General features: G+C 36.9%; 1 protein-coding gene across 9 annotated transcripts in view; it reads left to right on the forward strand.

Annotated features, from left to right (window-relative positions):
• Positions 1 to 22,255, forward strand: part of LOC106871984 (E3 ubiquitin-protein ligase LRSAM1) — an 82,131-nt gene that overhangs the window by 23,905 nt on the left and 35,971 nt on the right. For 3 of the 9 annotated variants that reach the window (XM_014918780.3, XM_014918793.3, XM_089356176.1), the window contains exons 2-3: positions 5,621 to 5,656; positions 20,347 to 20,565. In XM_014918780.3, coding sequence (XP_014774266.1) covers positions 20,362 to 20,565 — 204 coding nt within the window. In that variant the 5' untranslated portion in view covers positions 5,621 to 5,656; positions 20,347 to 20,361. Of the gene's footprint in view, positions 1 to 4,888; positions 4,934 to 5,620; positions 5,657 to 7,481; positions 7,809 to 20,346; positions 20,566 to 22,255 lie in introns of those variants that run through there. The other 6 variants (XM_014918802.3, XM_014918811.3, XM_014918788.3 and 3 more) reach the window with 4 other exon arrangements.

The raw sequence follows: 22,255 nt of genomic DNA on the forward strand, positions 1-22,255 counted from the left end.
TTCCTTTATTATGTGAAATTTTTCTTCTATTTCTAGCAGTTCTAATACTTCCACAGAGGCTTCCTCTATTTGGAATATTGTATTCGAGAAAAGGTTAAATAGATTAAGGAGCCTTCAGTCAGTGATTCAGAAGTTGGCCTTTATAACATTATTATAATAATGTCCTATGAAATGTCAAATTACTTGGTTACAGCATGTTTAAGTTAATTATATGAAGTTTTGCTTTCAGAATTCTAAGAGGGCATACATCAGTCTGCAGTGGTAGTATGGTAACTTGTATTCCATAGGAATAATATATGTTGGGATTTTACTTCCTCTGGCTTAGTCAGGAGACGAAGATCAGTACCCTTGACCTTTTACAGAGTGTCTAAGGATTGGTGGAAAAAAAGGAGGAAATAATTACTGGTGCATTCCAGTAATAGGAAGCAGCACATCAGCTCAAACTGGAAACCTCTCTGAATACTTCCAAGAGAGTGGATTATACCAAAAGAAGCCAGTGACTAGGTGATGGGGTTAAACTGAGTAACGGATTAAACCTGTTCCCCAAGAATAAATACAGCCCCATCTAATGAGCTTCTACCCATCAGCTTGTTTTTTCATAGTCATTCACAAGGGTTGGGTCAACCCATAATTATGTTGAGATGATCTAATTTCTGAACTCTGTGATTGCAAAGTTAAGTTCATGGAAATATGCTGCTGTGGTTGTTTGTGTGTGAGTGCGGTGGAGGGTACGTGGCAGAGTGGATATTTCTTTTTATCTTTTACTTGTTTTAGTTGGATTGTGGCCATGCTGGGGCACCGCCTTGGAGGGTGTAGTCAAAACGAATTGACCTCAGTACTGTTTTTTAAAGCCTAGTACTTCTATCATTCTCTTTTACTAAACTGAAAAGTTACAGGGATGTAAACAAACCAACACCGGATCTTTTTGGTTTGACGGGCAACACTTGTTTTCTTAACGAAATACTTTCAAACTTGGGATACTGGTAGAATGTGTCATATAAAACATCTTTTTCTCTTAGCCTTATTAACAAAAATTAGTTCTTAATAAGTTATTTCATGTTAAAGTTGTCGTAGTTCTGTAATTTCAACCAATCACTGACGTCTATTCAGCTGAATACAGTTACTGCTCTTTTTATAAACAATAATTTTTACCGGTGTTAAGAGTGTTATTCCCTGTTTAATTATATCATTATTCCCTAGTAAGGGTTTAGGGTTCAGGTTTTAGGGTTAGGGTTTTAGGGTTAGGATTGGGGTTAGGGTTAGGGTTATGAGTGAGGTTATGGCAAAAATAATCATAGCCCTAACCATAATCCTAACCCTAACCCTAACTCTAAAACCTGAACCCTAACACCCTAAAGCTAAAACCAGTACAAATGCACGAACGATGTCATAAATAAGAGTAACACGGGTCGTTGTTGACAAACAACGGCACTAATTTTATTCAAGGGAAAAGACCCTATGACACCGTTGTTTACATTCCACGGCAGTAATTGTTTTCACCTCAATAGACGTCAGTGATTGGTTGAAATTACCGAAATACGACAACTTTTTACATGAAATAACTTCGAATACAAAAATTTTTATCTTCCTGATGATGTCTTGAGCTAACTGGATCCTATAAAGGAACTGTTGTGGTAGCAGACCACGAAACATGGTTGAAATTCCGAAGTTTGAAAGTGTTTCGGTACCAAAAACACTACATAAAACATTAATGAAAAATGTTGCCCGTCAAACCAAAAAGATCCCCAACACCAGTTGTCAAACGATAGCTGTGGGAACAGTTACAAACACAAAGACACGCACACACATATATATATATATTGTTGTATTTGGGGACGGTCATGTTGCCAGTTTAGCCAATAAAAACACAGGTGTGTGTGTTTTATTGGCTAAACATATATATATATATATATATATATATATATATATATATATATATGGCAAGCTTCCGCACGGTTTTCATCTACCAAATTCACTCTCAAGGCATTGGTTGGCCCAGGGTTATAGTAAAAGGCATTTGTTCAAGGTGCGTGCTGCGTAGTAGGACTGAACTCGAAACTACATATTTGCAAAGTCAGCTTCTTGACCACAACTGCCATGGCTACACGTATTTGTGAATACGTTAAGTTTGATAGTGTAAAAAAAATGAAAGTTTCAGCAGTGTCAATTAATTGTAACAAAAAGAAATTGTGTGTGAACTGGAACAACATGTTTTTTAAAAGAATACATTGAAAGAAATTTTATCAGCAGAAATTAAACCGTTGCTATGTTACTAGGATCCTGTTAAATCTTAAGACAATGAGTATTGTTCTTTGTTTTTTTTCCCTCATGCATTACACCTAAGACAACATTATCCAATGTATCTATCTGTCCTTATTTAAAATGACAGGGTGAGAGTTGAGGGAGATTTGGCTGCTATTTCTAGCGGGTTGAGCGACAGCGTAGAGTCTCTTTCGTTAGTTCGTTCTGTGAACAGTTTTGAACTGCTGTGTAGTAGTTTCCAGTACATTACGGCATCTATGAAGTCTATAGTAGTGGTAACATGACAATTTTGTTTTCACAGTAACGAATGGCATGTACAAGTACATGCCATTCGTTACTGTGAAAACAAAATTGTAAAAATAGTAGTTGTATAGGAGTTGTTGTGGGGTAGGTGAGAGGGTGCAGTTGTGTACAGAAATACTTCGTTATGATATCATTTGAGTGAACGCTTTGTTACACGAGGATATAATTTCAACAGGAAATTGATATTGGAAAAGAAAGCCACAACTTTCGTCTCTGTCCCAGCATAGGTACTGCCAACTATCTGGAATAAAAATTTATATTCATCATACACACAGATGTGCGTATGTGTATATATATATGTATGTATGTGTACATGTTTACACACACACACACACACACACATGATGAATTCTCGCTTTGTGAACGACAAAAGAAGGTTCAGTAAATTAAAGCGGTGATTTGTTCTGTGGACACGAATGTGTCTCTTTGGGGCCTGCTGGTGCTTTGCAAACCTTTCTGCAAAGGGAACAAGTTGAGGATTCAGTTTGCTCGAGTACTTGTAGATCATTTTCCATGTGTTTTCTTGAGTGGACGGCAAAGCCTGCTTTGCTTCGTGCCACAAAGCCACAACAGCATGTATATATATATATATATATATATATATATATATATACATATATATATATATATATATATATATATATATATATATATATATATATATATCAATCATCATCGTTTAACTTCCATCTTGATGATGAGATATAAGTATATGAATGTGGCTTAGTGGTTATGACGTTGCACTCATGGTCATAAGATTGTGGTTTTATTTCTTGGACTGGGTGATGCATTATGTTCTTAAGACACTTCCATTTCACATTGCTCCAATCCATACAGCCGGTAAAAATGAGTAATCCCATGATGGATTGGCATCCCATCCAGTGAGGGTAGGACATATTTTTCACTGAATCTGGAAAACCAGTCTTATGAACTTATGACTTAAATAAAAATATATAGGGACAGGCATGGCTGTACGGTTAAGAAGCTTGCTTTTCTGCCACATGGTTTTGGGTTTAATGCCTCTGTGAGTGAATTTGGTAGCTGGGAACTGTGTGACAGCCCTCTGTACCTTTTTTTTTTTTTTTATCTTCTTACTTGGTACTTGTTACAGTCATTTGACTGCAGCTATGCTGGGGCAGTACCTGGAAGTGTTTGGTCAAACTAATCGAACCTAGTAGTTATTTTCTTTTTAAACCTGGTACTTACTTTTTTGGGTCTTTTTGTTGTACAAACCAATACTAGTTGTCAAGCAGTGCTGGGAACAAACCCAATCACAAAGAGACACACACACATATGAAGAACTTTTTTCAGTTTCCATCTAGCAAATTCACTCACATGGTTTTGTTTGTCCCAGGGTTATCATAGAAGTCACTTGCCCAAGGTGCTGCACAGTGACAGGAAGGGCATCTTGCCATAGAAAATCTGCCTCAGCAAATTCCATCTGACTCATGCTAGCATATGGGCATCATGCTAAATGATAATATTGATGAATACACACACACACACACACACACACAATTCATAGATGAGATCCAGATATTCTCCATGTCCTCAGTTGATAAAAACTGACTGCAGTGGTATTTGCTCCCCAAGGCTGCCCTGTGTTAGCATTGTCCATAGACAAAGACATGAAACTCTGAATAATGGAATGCTGCAAAGCAGATTTAACTGGTTAGCTGTTGAACCAATGCATGGTGAAACTGACGGTTGCAGTGTGATTGATGGTTGACCTAGCTTATGAATAAGATTATTTAACTCTACACCTTTTGCTTAAAATTGCTTTACACCATGTATGTATGTATATATACATATATATGCACATGTGTGGTTCAGAAGCTTGCTTCCCAACTATTTGGTCTTGTGGGGGTTCAGTCGTACAGTGCAGCACCTTGTCTTCTACAATAGCCTCAAGCCAACCAAAGTCTTGTGAATGGATTTGATTGACTGAAACTGAAAGGTGCCTGTCATGTGTGTGTGTGTGTGTGTGTGTACGAGTCCTTGCGTTGTCACCATGTGATGACTAGACGAGCATCACCGTCTTACAAGCAATATTGTTCATTTCCATTCTTCCATAAAAAAAAAAGAAAAAAACATGTCTGGCAATGGAGAAATATTACATGGTTTGGAAAGAAGTGAGGGTTAGTAAGAAGAAGGGCACCCAGCCATAGAATATATGTCTCAACAAGTTCCTTCTGACCCATGCATGCATGGAAAAGTAAATGTTAAACTATGATTATTGTATGTGAGTTTTAGAGAGAGAAAGAGAGAACTGAGATATTCAGTGTAATTTACTGTTATGAGTTTCTTGTCTGCTGCAGTCTTGAAGTAAGATTGCTTGATGACTACTTTCAATAAGGAACTTGGAGTGGTAGGTTTCATTGAATTTTTATTCTTGAAGTGTACTTAACAATTCCATTTTAATTCCTGCATTTATTGTTTCTATTTCATGTACAGAAATCAATGTTCCCCAAGATGTGTATTTGTTTTTGTTGATGTTGCTTTGGGTTATCATTGTTTAATGTTTTCATATTTGGTCTGTTTGTTTCTGTGTTGTTGTTGCTTTTTTTATGCTAGCGTGGGTTGGATAGCGTTTGCAATTTTGGATATTTTCACGATTTGTTACCAGAAGCAATGTCATCATTTTAACAGTGAGATATTCCTTTCCGATATTGATCAGTCAACCATGTTGCACAAGCTCAGTCTAACCTGGGCCCAGGTTATTTTTTTTTATTTTCCTTAATTATTATTATTATTATTATTTTTTTCCTTAATCCTGGGCGTCAACAAAACACACACATGTTCATATGCACACACAACTCTGCTACACCAATCTTGGTATGTTTGTATTTGGAACAAACCAAGATTGGTATGTTCATTTGGTATTTAACTGTTAAAATGGTAATTTTCTTCTGTTCTTGATTGAATTCCACTGAAATGATTTCTGCTATTAGTCATTCTATATGGATTGGGTGTTTCTTGTATTGAAATTGCTCTCGTCTCTTACTCTGCCCTGTTTAACAAGAGAGTTGCTAAAACCTTGTTGGACATTTTTCAGCAGACAACATGCTGGGGAAGACTAAAAGAACCATTGGTGAGTTCCTCTGATATTTTTGTATTTTTCTACCCACGTCGCGTTTTGTTGCCTGTTATTTATAAACTAACAGTTTTTAGTTTTATAGTTTGACTATAAACAAAATAACATCACCACCATCAATAGTAATGAAACAAGCTGAGGGAGCCTCTAAGAAGTGATTGAAACTGACTAGAATAGCAGCCAAATCTTAAAAAAAAAAAAAGGGAAGGTCATATAGGATAAAGTAGTATTTAGACATCTTTCATCTTATATGTTTACACAATCAGTGCTGAGTTAGGGTAAATAACAACCTTAGCAGAAAAAAAAAAAAATAAATAAAGAGTGTAAATAATGAAAAAAACCTGAAAATTAACAGCTTCACCTTTTGTTTGTTTCTAGGATTGCTTATGATTGATGTAGGTTTGGTTAGTTTCCACATACTTGTCTCTGTCAATGAAAGGTTTGCTTTCAAGCATAGATACAAAGTTACACGTTTTTGTAACTGGAGTATATATAGTTGGTTAGATTAGTTCTCAGTACTTGACTAGTTCTTACCATATTTCCTCATATGTAAGTCGCACTATGTACTAAAGTGGTGAGCTGGTAGGATTGTTACTGCGCCGGGCGAAATGCTTAGCAGTATTTTGTCCGTCTTTATGTTCTGAGTTCAAATTCCGCTGAGGTCGACTTTGCCTTTCATATTTTCGGAGTCTATAAAATAAGTACCACTTAAATGCTGAAGTTGATGTAAGTGACTTGCCGACTCCGCAGAAGCTGCTGGCCTTGTGCCAAAATTTGAAAGCAATAATTGATTTTAACTGAACGAACTGGGGGGTGTGACTTGTACAAGGAGCAAATCTAAAACTTTGATAGAAAAATATTTGGTACCAAGATTTAACATTCAATTAGGAGTGCGACAGATACACGAGTAAATACTGTATTTTATAGGTTCCAGAAGATGAAGGGCAAAACTGGTCCCTAGCAAGATTTGAATTCAGAATGAAAAGGGATGATTTCTACCACAAGCAGAATGTCACAACATTTTGTGAGAGAGGAGGATATAGTTGGTTAAATCCTTTTTGGGGCTTATCTGATATTTATTTTAACTGACACCATAAGGATGAAAGGCAAAGCTAACCCAGAACACATAAAGGAACATCATTGTACTCCCTTCATCCTGTCCTCCCCTCTACTTATTTAACGAAGTGCAGTTGTTTGTTGTTATTGTGACAGGGTATAACTTGAGGGAATTTTGGCTGCTGTTTCTAGCAGTTCAAGCAACTGCATAGAGGCTCTCTTATTTGTGTGTATAGTTTTTGTTGTTTGGCTTGAACAATTGTTGTCTTTTAGCTCTGATCAAGCAAATGTGCGATCAGCTTGAACAATTATTGTTTCAGTGGTTGATTGACTTAACTCTTGTATGTTTAACAGATTCAACATCGTCAACATCATCATCATCTTCTCCACGTCTTATTTCAAGAACTTGTAACAAACTTGGTTCTCTTTCTTTTTTTGGTGTCTCTCACATTTGGTTGGCTGGTTTGTTGGTTGGTCGATCTTTCTATCTTCTTCCATTTTTTTTTGCTTTCTTTTTTCATGTTTTCCTCACATTTCATCATCGTCTTTCTCTTCCTTTCCCTACCCCCACCACCATCTATCTTTTGTTTCCTCTCTCTCTCTCTCTGTTTTTCCCCTCTCTTTCCCTTTCTCTCGTTTTCTTTGTCTTCCTCATTCTCCTATCTCTTTTGTATCTTTTTCTTTCCATCTTTTCTTTTTACAAACCTATTTTAAATATTTCACTTCAAGAGTGAACACACACATACACATACATGTGTGTGTATATGTGTCTGTCTAGTTTTTGCCCCGCCTTCACTTGCTCCATAAATAATCTGTAAATATTGGCAGCTGTATCTTCTTTGGCACCATTCTATCTATGCAACTAACTAAAGGAAGCTCAGCAGATGAGTTCTATAGAATTACCTGACATATGGTTCTTAGCTTACAAACGAGTGAAATCAACACAAAACTGCAGATGGGTCCACTATTCGCCCGCTTCATGTGGCTCCCAACCAGATTGCTGTGTGTGAACTTCAGTACCCTCAATTTTAAGGTTTTCATATGGTTCCCATTTAAAATCTAATTTTATCAAACATTGGTGTTGTTTATCAAGGTAATTTTCTGTTATTCTTTCTTTAAATTCTTTGGTTTCAGCATCTTGAGAATCTCTAAAAAAGAATTATTGCTTAATTAGAGTAAACACTTTTATGTTTTCCCATCTATTTAATTGTTGTTGTTGTTGTTATTATTATTACTACTATTAAGGCGGCGAGCTGGCAGAGTCGTTAACCAGGCGAAATGCTTTGTGGCATTTCATCTGTCCTTACATTCTGAGTTCAAATATCGCTGAGGGCGGTTTTGCATGTCACCCTTTGAGGGCCAATAAATTAAGTACCAGTGAAACACTGTGGTCGATGTAATCGACTAGTCCCCTCCTCCAAAATTTCAGGCCTTGTGCCTTTAGTAGAAAGGATTATTATTAACATTATTATTATTATTATTCTTGTTGTTATTATTTAAGATGTCGCACAGTATCCAATATCGTGAGGTTGTTGATTGAAGATATTGTGTGTACGGGGGATTTGTACTCTGTTAAGTCACAACAAGGACTTCAGACAGTACTTTACACAATGTGTGTACAACTCTAAGTAATGCTGATTCTTGCAATACACTTATATTCTAGGGTACTTCTAAAGTTCCGAGATATTTTCTCATGTTGGGTGGTATTGAACCAAATGCCCCAATGACAATAGGGACACCACCTTTATGTTTGACTCTCGAAGCTGCCACATCTTCGCGATCTCAATTCTCAGGTCTCCATATTTATCAGTGTTTTCTGTTTCTTTCATGATAATATGTTGATCTCCTACCACTGCCACATCGATTATTAGGCACTCTTGTTTGTCCCTCCTAAAGGTTACTATTATTATTATTATTATTATTATTATTATTAAGGCAGCATAGCTGGCAGAATCATTAGCACACCAGACAAGATGTTTAGTAGCTTATCATCTGCCTTTACATTCTGAGTTCAAATTCTGCTGAGGTCGACTTTGCCTTTCATCCTCTCAGGGTCAATAAAATAAGTACCAATTGAAGATTAGGGTCAATGTGATCGGTTTTTCTCGTCCCCAAACTTGCTGGCCTTTTGTCATCATTATTACTGTTATTATTAAGGTAACAAGCTGGCAGAATCGTTAGTATGCCAGGTAAAATGCTTCGTGGCATTTTGTCCATCTTTACGTTCTGGTTTCAAATTCTGTCTTGGGTAACTTTGCCTTTCATCTTTTTGTGATCAGTAAAACAAATACCAGTTGAGTACTGGGGTTGATGTAATCGACTAAGCCCTCCCGCAAAATTTAAGGCCTTGTGCCTATATTAGAAAGGATTATTATTATTAACCTGGCAGAATCGTTAGCGCGCTGGACAAAAGGCTTAGCGGTATTCCACGCGTTGCTACATTCTTAGTTCAAATTCTGCCAAGGTCAACTTTACCTTTCACCCTTTAGGGGTCAATAAAATAAGTATCAGTTAAACACTGGAGTTGATATAATTGACTCATCCTCTCCCCCAAAATTGCTACCCTTGTGGCAAAATTTGAAGCCATTATTATTATTATTATTATTTGCTTTTTACAAAATATTAATTAGCCACTAATACCTCTATGTTACTTTCTTAACAAATTTTCTCATCTCAAAGTTTTTGATTTGTATGTGTTGTTGCATTTATAGATCTGTTTTAAATTTACTTTTATCTTCATGATGTTATTGTTGTGGTTCTTTAACACCAGGTGTCACCTCTTATCAAGCAGACCCAGGATGACAGCCTCACCAACTGTGGTCGTCATTATCCAAAGTCTCTTTCCCATTTTTTTAAGATGATAGAGTAAGATTTTCAAGGTATTTAGCTGCTATTTTTATCAGACCAAGTGATCTCATAAAAGGTATTTTTACAGATATTTTTTTAATGGTATTTGGCTGCTGTTTCTAGCAGATCAACAGACTGAACAGAGGCTCCCTCATTTGCTCATTGTTTTTGAAGTTTCATCCTGTTAACGTCAGGATATCTACGATAATATAATAGAATATTGTTTCTATCATATTATCTGTGTCTATATATTGTCTTGTTTCTGTATATTGAATGTTTACTTACTTCTAACAGACAAAGACCAATGTCTAGAGCCAGTTAGACCTCAATAATTGCTTTAACCCTTTTGATACTAACCTGCTCAATACTGGCCCTATTTCAGTGTTAGTGATCCACTCAAATTGACTAGGATTAAAGGGTTTTTATTTGAATAGAAATATCAACCAAAATTTTATTTATATGAGTGGCAACAGATATATGAATAGTTAAAGGATCTATCCCAGTTTTTTTTCCATGTAAGGGCTATTGTTATTGTCATTTAGTCCCAGATCAACCATGCCCTTCTCATCAAAAATGTTCCATCTAGGATCTTACATATTTTTTTTTTGTGTGCGTGTGTGTGAACATAGTATATCTGGCACTACATTATTAAATGTATCCTTTTTGTTTTTAAAGAGATAGAGTGTGTTATTGAAGGAGATTTAGTTGCTATTTCTAACATGCCAAGTAACTGAATAGAATCTCTCTCACCGGTTCTCATATAAGAACCTTTTCATAAATTGTTCTTGACAGCAGCTTTGTTTAACCAGTAAATAAAAACATTGTTACTGTTTATTTTACTAAAAATCTTTAATTACTTAGTTATTTTGAAAATTAATTGAAACTAAAGAAGCAGTTTATTCTTGTTAAAATCAGTTACAAAATGATTGAAACTGGACTGTTGACCACTAGGATGAATGTCAATTTTTTTCCCCCATCATAACGTTTTAGTGAAGGTAACACTTCCATATCATGGTTTGTAGCTTATGTTGTATGGAACCAAACACTGACTTTATCTATTGCGTCCATCATTCACTGCATTCACTTCTATGTCCTTCTCTATCCATATGTCACTTTTCTTTCACACTCTCACAATCTTGCGTACCCATTCAACCTACCCAGTCCTCTGGACCACTTCTCTAATGTTCATCTTCCTGACATCTCTTCACCACTATCTTCTGTCTTTTTCAACTGGGGTATCCATGTATCTCCTCTTCTGCAAGATGCCAATATATTTCTTAACCTCCCCCAATAGTTGAGAGGAATTGTCTTGCAACTGGCTTGGTGAGTTCACTGGAGCTGGTGCCTCATAAAAAGCATCTAGTACATTCTTTGAAGTAATCGACTTTAGGAAGGTCATCCGGCTGTAGAAACCATGCCAGAGCAGACATAAGAGCTTGATACAGTCTTCTGGTTTTGTCAAACCATCTAATCCATGCTAATTTGGAAAACGGTCGTTAAATGATGATGATAATCATCATCATCATCACCACCATTTAACGTCCATCTTCCATGCATGCATAGGTAGGGTGGTTGACAGGAGCTGGCCAGATAGGAGACTCTCCCAGGCTACTGTGTCTGTTTTGGTCAGATTTTTATGGCTGGATGCCCTTCCTAACACCAACCATCCCACAGAATGGACCGAGTGCTTTTTACATGGCACCAGCACAGACAAGGTCAGTTTTAGCATAATTTTTACTGCTGGATGCTCTCCTAAATGCCAACCACCTTTACAGTGTGGACCGGATGCTTTTTATGTGACAGGGTCACCAAGTAACTTGCAAGACAAGGAATTTTGAGAGGGGAGGGGGCATTGGAGGAGGGGATCTTGTGTCAGATGACGATAGTATGATGTAATTTGTGAACAAAAGTACCACTGGTTATGAACTAATTACTCGTTCGCTACATTTCTCATGCTGAACGTGACAAAGAAGTGCTTAACTCAATGCAGAACAAACTTATCAGGAAACTCCTTTCAGAAAGCACCATTATTTTGCTTTTGTTACCAATTTTATATCTTTTGCTGATATACATTCGCAAAAGATATATTCAGACACGTATATTCAGATTCCATCTACCATAATAATTTATATGAATGTTATTTTAGATCATAGGTTCTCAAAGTGGGCACTGCCACCCCCTGGTGGGTGTTGAGACGGTTCAGGTGGGTGCTGGAGCCTAAAGGGGAAGAGTAGAGAAAAAGGAGGCGTTGGGATGAAGGTAGTGGTTTGGGGATGCTATGAATTTATTATAATATTATTATAGTATTGTATACAAATTATATAATATTATATTAAATATCAAATGATTCATAGTGTATATAAATTAGTAAAATATCAAATATTTATTTATACATAAAAATAAGGGTGGGGGCGCTGAGGGTATTATGTGGCTATGAGTGGGGCAGTGGCCCAAAAAGTTTGAAAACCTCTGTTTTAGATTACACAACCTTCAAATGGCCTGCTCAGTGTCCATTTGGAGAAGCCTACCAGTATAAAATGGTTTTATTTTGATTCTCTTCTCTTAGAACACAGATGTAGTTTAAGGTCAAAACTACTGCCCCCAATAGTTAAATCTGTGTTAACCTATTTAGCACAGGAAGCATTAAAAAGCTGTGGGTGACGAAAAAGAAACACTATTAGTCAAGGATTAATATTATTTAAATTATTTCCGCAAGTGTAGGAGATAGTTCTGGACTTGTTTCTGTGTCATATGACCTCATCAGCAAAGCATCGACTTTCACTTACTTGCCAAAATATTTCACGTATCCCGACTACTGTTCCTTACCACTACCTCCTCCTTACACTTCCCTCTTCCCCCTGTATCCACCTTAATCCTCATCTCTGATCATCTGTGAAGGCATGTGGCTTAGTCGTTAGGGTATTCAGCTCATGGTCATAAGGTCATGAGTTCAATTCTCAGTGGCACATTGTGTCCTTGAGCAAGACACTTTATTTCATGTTGCTCCAGTTCACTCAGCTGGCAAAAATGAGTTGTACCTGTATTTCGAATGGCCAGCCTTGGTGCATTTTTGTGTTACACTGAATCTTTGTGAGAACTACATTAAGGGTACACATGTCTGTGGAGTGCTCAACCACTTACACATTAATTTTGCAAGCTGGCTGTTCCATTTATTGTATCAACTGGAACCTTCATCGTTGTAACCAACAGTTATATGATCATGTCACACTCTAGTGCATTTACCTACCCATCCAACTTACCTGTTCCTCTCTATTCTCTTTCTCATATTCACCTTCTACCTCGAAGGTACACTCTCACTTCCCTCTCTCTCTCTCTCTCTCCCCTTCTCTCTCTCTCCCCTTCTCTCTCTCTCCCCTTCTCTCTCTCTCCCCTTCTCTCTCTCTCCCCTTCTCTCTCTCTCCCCTTCTCTCTCTCTCCCCTTCTCTCTCTCTCCCCTTCTCTCTCTCTCCCCTTCTCTCTCTCTCCCCTTCTCTCTCTCTCCCCTTCTCTCTCCCCTTCTCTCTCTCTCCCCTTCTCTCTCTCTCCCCTTCTCTCTCTCTCCCCTTCTCTCTCTCTCCCCTTCTCTCTCTCTCCCCTTCTCTCTCTCTCCCCTTCTCTCTCTCTCCCCTTCTCTCTCTCTCCCCTTCTCTCTCTTTCCCTCTCTCTCACTAGCTGAGGAAGCTATGTATTCACTTCTTCAGCAAGACACCTATTCCTATCCTTCTATCATACTTTCACATCCCTCATTACTACACCCCTCTCAACTGAGGAGGGGAGTCGTGTCTTGTGAGTACTTGGTGACCTCACTTGTGCAGGCGCCACATGAAAAGCACTCAGTGCACTTTGTAAAGTGGTTGGTGTTAGGAAGGACATCCAGGTGTAGAAACCATGGCAAAACAGACATTGGAGCTCATCATAGCCCTCTGTTGTATCGTCCAAGCCATGCTAGCATGAAACACGGGGCATTAAATGCTGCTACTGAAGTATCATGAAATAAACGTACGATATTGTACAATGATTAACATAAAAATATATAGAATTGTGTGGAGAATAATTCAGATATGCTATGAACATAAAAAATAGTACTTAATTTATTGTTAAAATTTTTATGCTGCACACATTAAATATATTTACAATAACTTAACCATTTCTTTTTTCATGCAGATTGTGTTGCTAAGTTACTGTTCTTAATGAATGACGATTTCTCTCAACTGTACAAAACAACTTAGTTACCATTTATTTCTAATTACCATTTCTTAATTGACCACAAATATCTAATGAATAGTTGAATGTTAATTTGTTTCTTATGAAAGCTTTCAGAGTTAGGACTTCCAACGTAATTTCTGTCGCAATAATGAAAGTGCTGTCCTCTCAGATGTTTCACTATAAAATTTGATTGGTATAACTGTTGTAGTCATTGTGTCAGCAATTAACTGTTCCAGAATACTGCTTACAATAACAATAAAGCCTCCAAGAAATTGTTGTTTTGTTTAAAATACTTTTGTTCTTGTTGGCTTACATTAGAATCTTAATGTCTGAATGGATAAAGAACCAATCCAGCAAGTTCAAATTCTGTCAAGATTGACTTTGCCTTTCATCCTTTCGGGGTCAATAAATTAAGTACCAGTGAAACACTGGGCTCAATATAATCAGCTAGTCCCCCTCTCCTCAAATTTCAGGCCTTTAGAAGAAAGGAATTGGTCCAGCAATTGGAAGGTGAGGTATTTGAGTGACATTTGACCATAGGCAGTGCAATTTCTAACCTTGGTTTACATAACAAAAATTATTTATAAAGCATGAGAAATAGTTCACTAATGGTTTTTACTAGTTAATTGATATGTTGCTAGTTAACTGACAATTCTGGGTTCAGATACAGGGTCTATCATAGCTTTAACTAAGCTCCATTATAGGTTGTTGCTGAGTCCCATGTCAGCTCTTATTTACCAAACTTACAATCAAAATTATACCAGTCATGACCATCCTGTCTTTCCAACATGTCTATGGGATGTTACCCAGTATGTCCTATCAGTTTTTTTTTTTTTTCTTTAGCTAGTAATCTATGATTATAAAGACATCTGTCTGATATTTCCAGTAACTTCAGTGACCGTATAGATGATTCCTCATTTTGATCAAATTCCACTATTGATTCTAGTGTTGTAGAAATATTTTCTGATTGTTGTGAGCAGTGTCTACTTGAAATAGAGAACTACATGTGGGTATTATGAGTAGAAGCCTTGCTCCATGTTTAAAGCATCCAGATAATATACCAAGATCTGTCAGTTGGAAAGTTAACCCATGAATAAAAATAACTATTACTTATATAAGCACCAAGATCTTTATGTATTTAGAGATAAAGGGACATAATACTATGATGTTCATGTCTTTTCGAGAGATTTATTGGTACACACAAATAAAACTAGTTTGTTCTACTCAGGAATGAAATGTGAGTGTACTTTAATTTCACAATGCCTGTCATAATGCATGGGTGATTAATGAAAGATAAAAATAGATAGAACCTGTTCTCAGGTTCATTCTGATATACCCTATAGAAGAAACTATTGAATGAGGAAATGAGTATTAAATTGGATTGTAGGAGTTCCCATTAACTTGGATTCCTCTGAGATTGTTTTTTGTCATGAGTCTGAAATGGCCAGCTCATTCACTGGAAAAATAATTAGAGCTTTGCTTGAACCTAGCTGGCCGTTACAAAAGGTATGGAATATTGAATGGTAGAGGAAATGGTTGTAAGATGTATGATGGTATAATGTGACCACAAATTGACTTTAGTTCTCGGCTGTAAGCTACAACACTTTTTGCCACTTGTTTTCTTGACAGAAAGATATGAACAACACAAATCTTGAGTCCTTGCAAACTGCATAAAAGTTATTTCCGACTGTTTTATCATGGTTAAGATGTTAGGAAGCAATTCATGATATCAATGATGCTGATGAGAACATCGTCTTTCTCTTCTAAGTATCCATCCATCCTTCCACCCATTTATCCACTGAATCAATCAATCAGTCACACTAGTTGGAGCTAACAGAAATCTAATATACAGATGCATAAATTTGCCTTTTGTCTTTGTGAGGTTGATGAAATAAAGTCCCTCCAAATCCAGGGCAGTGGATAAGTGGAATTGTTAGATAGGATGCCTCATGGAATTTATTCTGAGTTTTTAGTTTAATCCATCTGTGAATTTAATATTACCACTTTGGGTCCTTTTATATGCCTTTAGCAAAGTTCTTTCCACTACAAGAATTTGGGCCAGATGTTCAGTTTGATGATAGTTGACTACCTTTCATCCTCCTTATCTTGGAGGCCCTAAAAAAAAAAAAAATTAAATAAAGGCTTCAGAGCTGTTGTCCTTTTCCTGACTAAATGATAAATAAGAACAAAAGGAGAAACTGAATAATTTTTCTTCTTAACTATTAATTTCTTTCCTTCCATGTTGGTTTTTGTTGTTGCAATTAGTGACTACCTAACAATACTTTGTTTGATGTGTTGTTGTTGCTGTTATTGTAGTCTTCTGCTGTTTTATAATTCCCAACATGAGCAGTGCTTATTTGTTTTTTGTTCATATTTAAATGCTTACATCTGTTGAGTGACTCTGGAAAAAATAGTAAATTTGCATGAATAATTGTTGGAAGTAATGCACTTACTTCATACACCCATATTCAAATTCATAAAAAAAAAAAAAATTAAAAAAAGCCCTTTCCTAAACAGAGAAGTAGAGGTCATTTTAGTTTCAGAAGAACATGCTGATGGAACAACTAATAGACTGGTATAGTGTTTCCCAAGGTGGATTCCATGAAAAAATTCTGGGGTTCTACGAGAACCCTAGACTTTACTGAAATTTAATAAAAATTTATTTTGTAAGAAATTCATTTTCACCATTGTCAAAATAATGTTGTCACATGTCTTTTTATGTAAATAATTTTTCTCTTTAACCCATTAAAATTTAAACCAATCATATCCAGCACAAATATTCTACTTGTTTTTTATGTTCAAATTGATCAGATCCAACCTTTTCCACCTACCTTACAATGTCAGTCTAAAAGTACACAATCACACGATCACATCACCAAAATCTCAAAGTTACAAGATTACATAAGCTCAATTAATGCGAAACAATATGGATAAATAAGCATTTACATTTGACAGAGTAACCTGAAGGCTAAAGGATTAAAGCAATTATTAAAATTAGAGTTAATAGCGTTTTCCATAAAATACAGGTATGGTTTTTCCATAATTTTTGGAACATTGTGAAATGGTACCTTGTGGAAACAGCTTGGGAATTCATAGTCCATTAGGTACTTCCAGCAGAAAGAGTAGATGGAGAATGCCCATCTGATTATTAGCTCTTCCATCTGCTGCTTCTACTGTAGCTAAAATGACCTCTACTGCCATGAGTTTATCAATTTCACCTTAAACAGAATCAATACATTGATCACTTATGTCACTCCATAGTGAACACTCTTCAATCCTAGCTTTCCAGGAATTGAATATTTCTGGATTTTTTTTTTTTTTGCTTGTTTTTCACCTATATTTTTAATTTAATATCAACTAAATTGACTATTTGGTTATTGCGATGATGGCTCTCATACCCTCACTGCCACCACCACCACCACCACCACCACCACCACCACAATCACCTGAAGCACCTCAGAAGGCCACGCTCACTGGTTGTTTTGATTTCCATTGTATCGAGTGGCTGAGTGATTAATTTCCTTAACCCCAAACATACATTGCCAATCTTTTGCAGGTTAACCTTCTCCCAAATGGATTGGAGCCTTTTTCTTTCTTTCTTTTTTTTTCTTAAATAAGGTAAGGAAAATTGATTGAGGGCCTTGTTGGAGGAGTCAGTGTAATATTTATAACAAAATAAGTTAAAATTCTGTGGACCTAGTATCTTCGATGTATATTCTTTGGTCAGTACCTTTTGAAGACATTGTGTGAGGCATGGACCAACAAGAAATCAAGCGACAAGATGGTCAAGGTTAGATTTATCATAGATCTGTTCAGTTAGGACTGATCAGGTGCTTAATCAACAGTGGCAGCATGAAGCTTTCATAAATAGGAGTGGGAAAACCCTGGTGCTAAAAGCTGGCACGAAAATGGTGAACATGATTTATTTTCCTTCTAGATGCTATCAGAGAAATTACTTGAAGCAAGAGACTATATACTATATCACTTGTCACTGTTTGTAAAAGAGGTCATCTAGTAATTAACTCTTCGCTTGCTGTCCATCAGTTAATTCACTCCCTTATCAACTGTTATCTTTAGCTACTTCCTACTGGCATTTTTTTTCTCATTAAGTCAAGCCAAGACAAGCCACATTAGGTCAAGGCCTGCTGCAGTTATTTATACATAGTAGTTACTCTATTAACAAAATCTCATCACAATGATGTAAAGTCTTCCTTATTCAGTAAGTAATTTCACAAGCTACATAATGCTGCTTGCTTATTACATTTATACTGTGGAGGCGCAATGGCCCAGTGGTTAGGGCAGCTGACTCGCGGTCGTAGGATCGAAGTTTTGATTCCCAGACCGGGCGTTGTGAGTGTTTATTGAGCGAAAACACCTAAAGCTCCACATGGCTCCGGCAGGGGATGGTGGCGAACCCTGCTGTATTCTTTCACCACAACTTTCTCTCGTTCTTTCTTCCTGTTTCTGTTGTACCTATATTTCAAAGGGCCAGCCTTGTCACTCTGTCACGCTGAATCTCCCTGAGAACTACGTTAAGGGTACACGTGTCTGTGGAGTGCTCAGCCACTTGCACGTTAATTTCACAAGCAGGCTGTTCCGTTGATCGGATTACATTTATACTAAAAGGAAGTTTATACATACATTCTTATGTCTTTTGTATGACAGCAATGGGCTTATATGCCACACCTAGGATTCAAGTAAAATATGAAAAATTTGGTTCATTGCTCACAACTATTCCAATCACATAAAAATGTGTTCGTGACTATTATAGGTGCGAGCATGGTTGTGTCATTAAGAAGTTTGCTTTGTAACCATGTTGTTTCAGGTTCAGTCTTACTATGCGGCACCTTGGAGCAAATGTCTTCTGCTGTAACCCTAGGCTGACTGATGACTTATGATGAGTGAATTTGGTAGACGGAAACTGTGTGGAAGCCTATCATATGGGGTAAAGAGTAAAGACCCTCCCCCCACCCCTTCAGTCATGAATGAACATAGGATTGCACCTAGAAAGTTCCCCACCGATGTACAGATCCAGGCAAGGTTGTTTATGGAAGACCAGCAATCGCCCATGCAACCCAGCCTTACCCTCTCCATGCCACCAATGTTATCCAGGGGAAAGGCAAAGGCTGATACAGCTTGGCACCAGTGATGTCACAACTCATTCCTACAGCTGAGTGAACTGGAGCAACCTGAAATAAAGTGTCTTGTTTAAGAACACAACTCAATCTGGTCCAGAAATTGAATTCACTACCTCATGATTGTGAACCCGACGTTTTAAGCACTGAGCCATGCATCTATCATACATATATATATATATATATATATATATATATATATATATATATATATAAATGAAAAGGTTTGAAAATGCAATTTTAAAGATGTTTATTCACTTAGGATGGTGTGTGTATATGTGTGCGCATTTAACATCCCCCACCAACACACACACACACACACACACAAATGTGCACACATATACACACACCATCCTACCAAATATAAAACACACACAGACCCATATACACAATAAACTCTTGGACCAATCAAAAACGGCCCACACACACAAACACAAGTATATACACACACACACACACACACTCACACCATTCTGACCTCTAAGACCAGTCCCATAAACCACTGAACCATGACAGACTAGCCCAGAAACAAAAAAAATCCTTTTAATTCCACATTGCTCTTCCTTCTCACCCCCAACCAACCTCTGGCACTGTCCCTTAAAATAGCAAACATTCCTTAGCTACACACAAGACAGAAAAATTTCTCCAATTTTTTGTTAATTCTTAAATATGTCTCCTTCTGTGTATATACATACTACCAAACAAACATGGTTTATATTGAACTCCTAATACTTTTTGTTGAATACTTTCTTAAATACTTTCTTGTAAACTGTTTTTAACATTTTCTTATTATTATCAAAGAATGTATAACTGTATTTTAATACTTTTGTGACCACCAGTACTTAACACAACAAAGCTTATACAAAGCTAAGCATTTTACTTTTGATAATCTTTTTCTAAAAAAAGTGAAACCGGTCAAGTGAATAAACATCTTTAAAATTGCATTTTCACACCTTCTTTCATATATATTTCCACTTGTGCGGTATCTTACAACTTTACTTTGTTATATATATATATAGATAGATAGATAGATAGATGTGCATGTGTGCGTTTATCCTCCCACTGCTCCCACCACTTGACAATTGCTGTTGACTTGTTTATATCCCTATAATTTAGCAGTTCAGCAAATGTGACTGATAGCATACGTACCAGGCTTTAAAAAAAAAAGGCTAAGTACTGGGGTCCATTTTTTTTTTTTTTGTTTGACAAAACCATTCAAGGTGGTGCTCCAACATGGCCACAGACCAATGACTGAAACAAGTAAAAGAAATGAAAGAAATCCAGTTCCCAAGATGCATTACTTGTTTTGTTGTTTTGTTTTGTTTTGTTTTTTTTTAACCAAAGGCATTCTTTTTAAGCCAGTCATTTACATTGAGTGATTAGTTTAGTGTGTCTCAAAGTTATTTTAGTGTATTTATTTTTTTTTACATGTCTTTTACGCAGTTGCTGTGAAAGAGTATGGGCCAGAGACGCAGTAAATGTGCACCAGATCATTTGCAGAATTCTTCATCAGATAGTGACCTTGATACTGACACAGGTGCTTCAAGCAGTTCTCGGAAACAATCGAAATCCTCTCTTCCTTCCCCAACCGATAAAAAGATGTCTTTCTTCCGGAAGCAAAGTGATGAGGCAAAGCGGCGGTTTGAATATCAGATGCATTTAGTGAGTATTTCTGACACATTGTTATTTTTACTTCTTTCACCTTTGACCTTGTAATCAGTGATGTTCGTTTAACTAATAGAATTAAAAGGTTTTGGTTTTCGTGCCTGTCTTCACTTATGGTCACGAACGTTGAGTAATGTCTGAAAGAGTATGATCATGAAGACAAGTGGCTGAATTAGGGTTCTTCCAAAGGATCTCTAGAGCAAAATTAGGGGTTTTCAAACTTTTTGACTTGCGGACCCCTTTATATTTCAGGCTTTACCTTAGGGAACCCCTTATAAACGCTTATGAAATTTATACATAAATATTTGCTTAAAATAACATATATTTTTGCATTTATTTATTTAACAGTATTTAACAAATAGGTTTATTGTCAATTAAAAGATTTCGATTAAAAAACATATATAAAATCAAATTGCCCATAAAAAGTATTTGCTGTCTACAGACCTCTTGTCTTGTCCTTGCGGACCACAGTTTGAAAACCCCTGCTCTAGAGCATGCTGCTATTGCTCCACATTGAAAAGTCATAGCTCCAATACGATGGACATGTGATTATAGTGCCATGGGTACGAATTGTATGACAGATTCTTCAAGGTGAGCCAACCAGCAACAGACATAAGGGTAGACCAAGAATGAGGTGTTGGGATACTAACCAGAGTCTCAGTTGGTCATCCTTTGGAAGCCAGCCAGAAGGTCTAATGACAGTTGCTTCTGACAGGACCCTATAGAGGAGATGCCTAAGGAATCTACTTCCATGACACCTTCAAGAATAGTGGGTAGGGAAGATGTATGGATTATTTGAATTTCATGTTGTTGTTTGAATTGTTAGTGTTGGAGAAAATATTTTGAGTATTTCTTTTGGTTCTTTATGATCTGAATCCAAATTCCACTGAGGTCAATTTTGCCTATCATCCATTTGGCACTGATAAAATAAAGTACCAGTGAAATACTAGGGTTGAAGATATTGACTAACCCCACCCCTCAAAATTCCTGGCCTTGTGCCTAAATCAGAAACAAAGTTGGTGGGCTGACAAAATTGTACAAGATACTTTGCGTTGTTTGCTTTGGCTCTTTATATTGTGAGTTCAAATTCAGTTGCAGTCAACTGTGATCATTATTCTGTTGGGATTAATGAAATAAAGTGCCAGTCAAGTACTGGGGTTGATTGTATTTGCTACCCCTCACCCTTCAATATTGCTGATCTTGCGCTTAAATAAGAAACTACCATGGTTATTATTTTGAAACTGAGGACTCTAAGATGCTGTGTAAGTTAGTAATAACACACCAGCCCATGCAGTGTCACAGAACTTTTGTCAGTGAATTGCGAGGGTCACAACAAACATATTGGCAATAACTAACTATTGATTTGTCATCACTTTTGGGGCACAGTATAAGCAGGTAATGTGTACCAAAGTAACCAGGAATGGCAAGTAATTGAATGAGGGCTAATGGACTGCTGAAGATTTCAGAACCATACCAGAATGGTATCCCATCAAGGACACAGATGGAAAGAACATAGGAGTGGTGTTAGAGGCTTAGCTGAGGGTTTCTGTCCAGAAAAACTTGAAAAGCACATTTAAGGGTTTCTGCCCAAAAGAACTTGTAAAGTAGAGAGAGAGAGAGCAGGTGTCAGAGGGTTTTGTTTCAAAAGCACCACAACTAACGCTTCTGGTTGCAGCTTCAAAGATGG

Source organism: Octopus bimaculoides, chromosome 8 (genome assembly GCF_046866305.1).
Source record: "Octopus bimaculoides isolate indiv1 chromosome 8, ASM4686630v1, whole genome shotgun sequence".
Taxonomy (NCBI): Eukaryota; Metazoa; Mollusca; class Cephalopoda; order Octopoda; family Octopodidae; genus Octopus; species Octopus bimaculoides.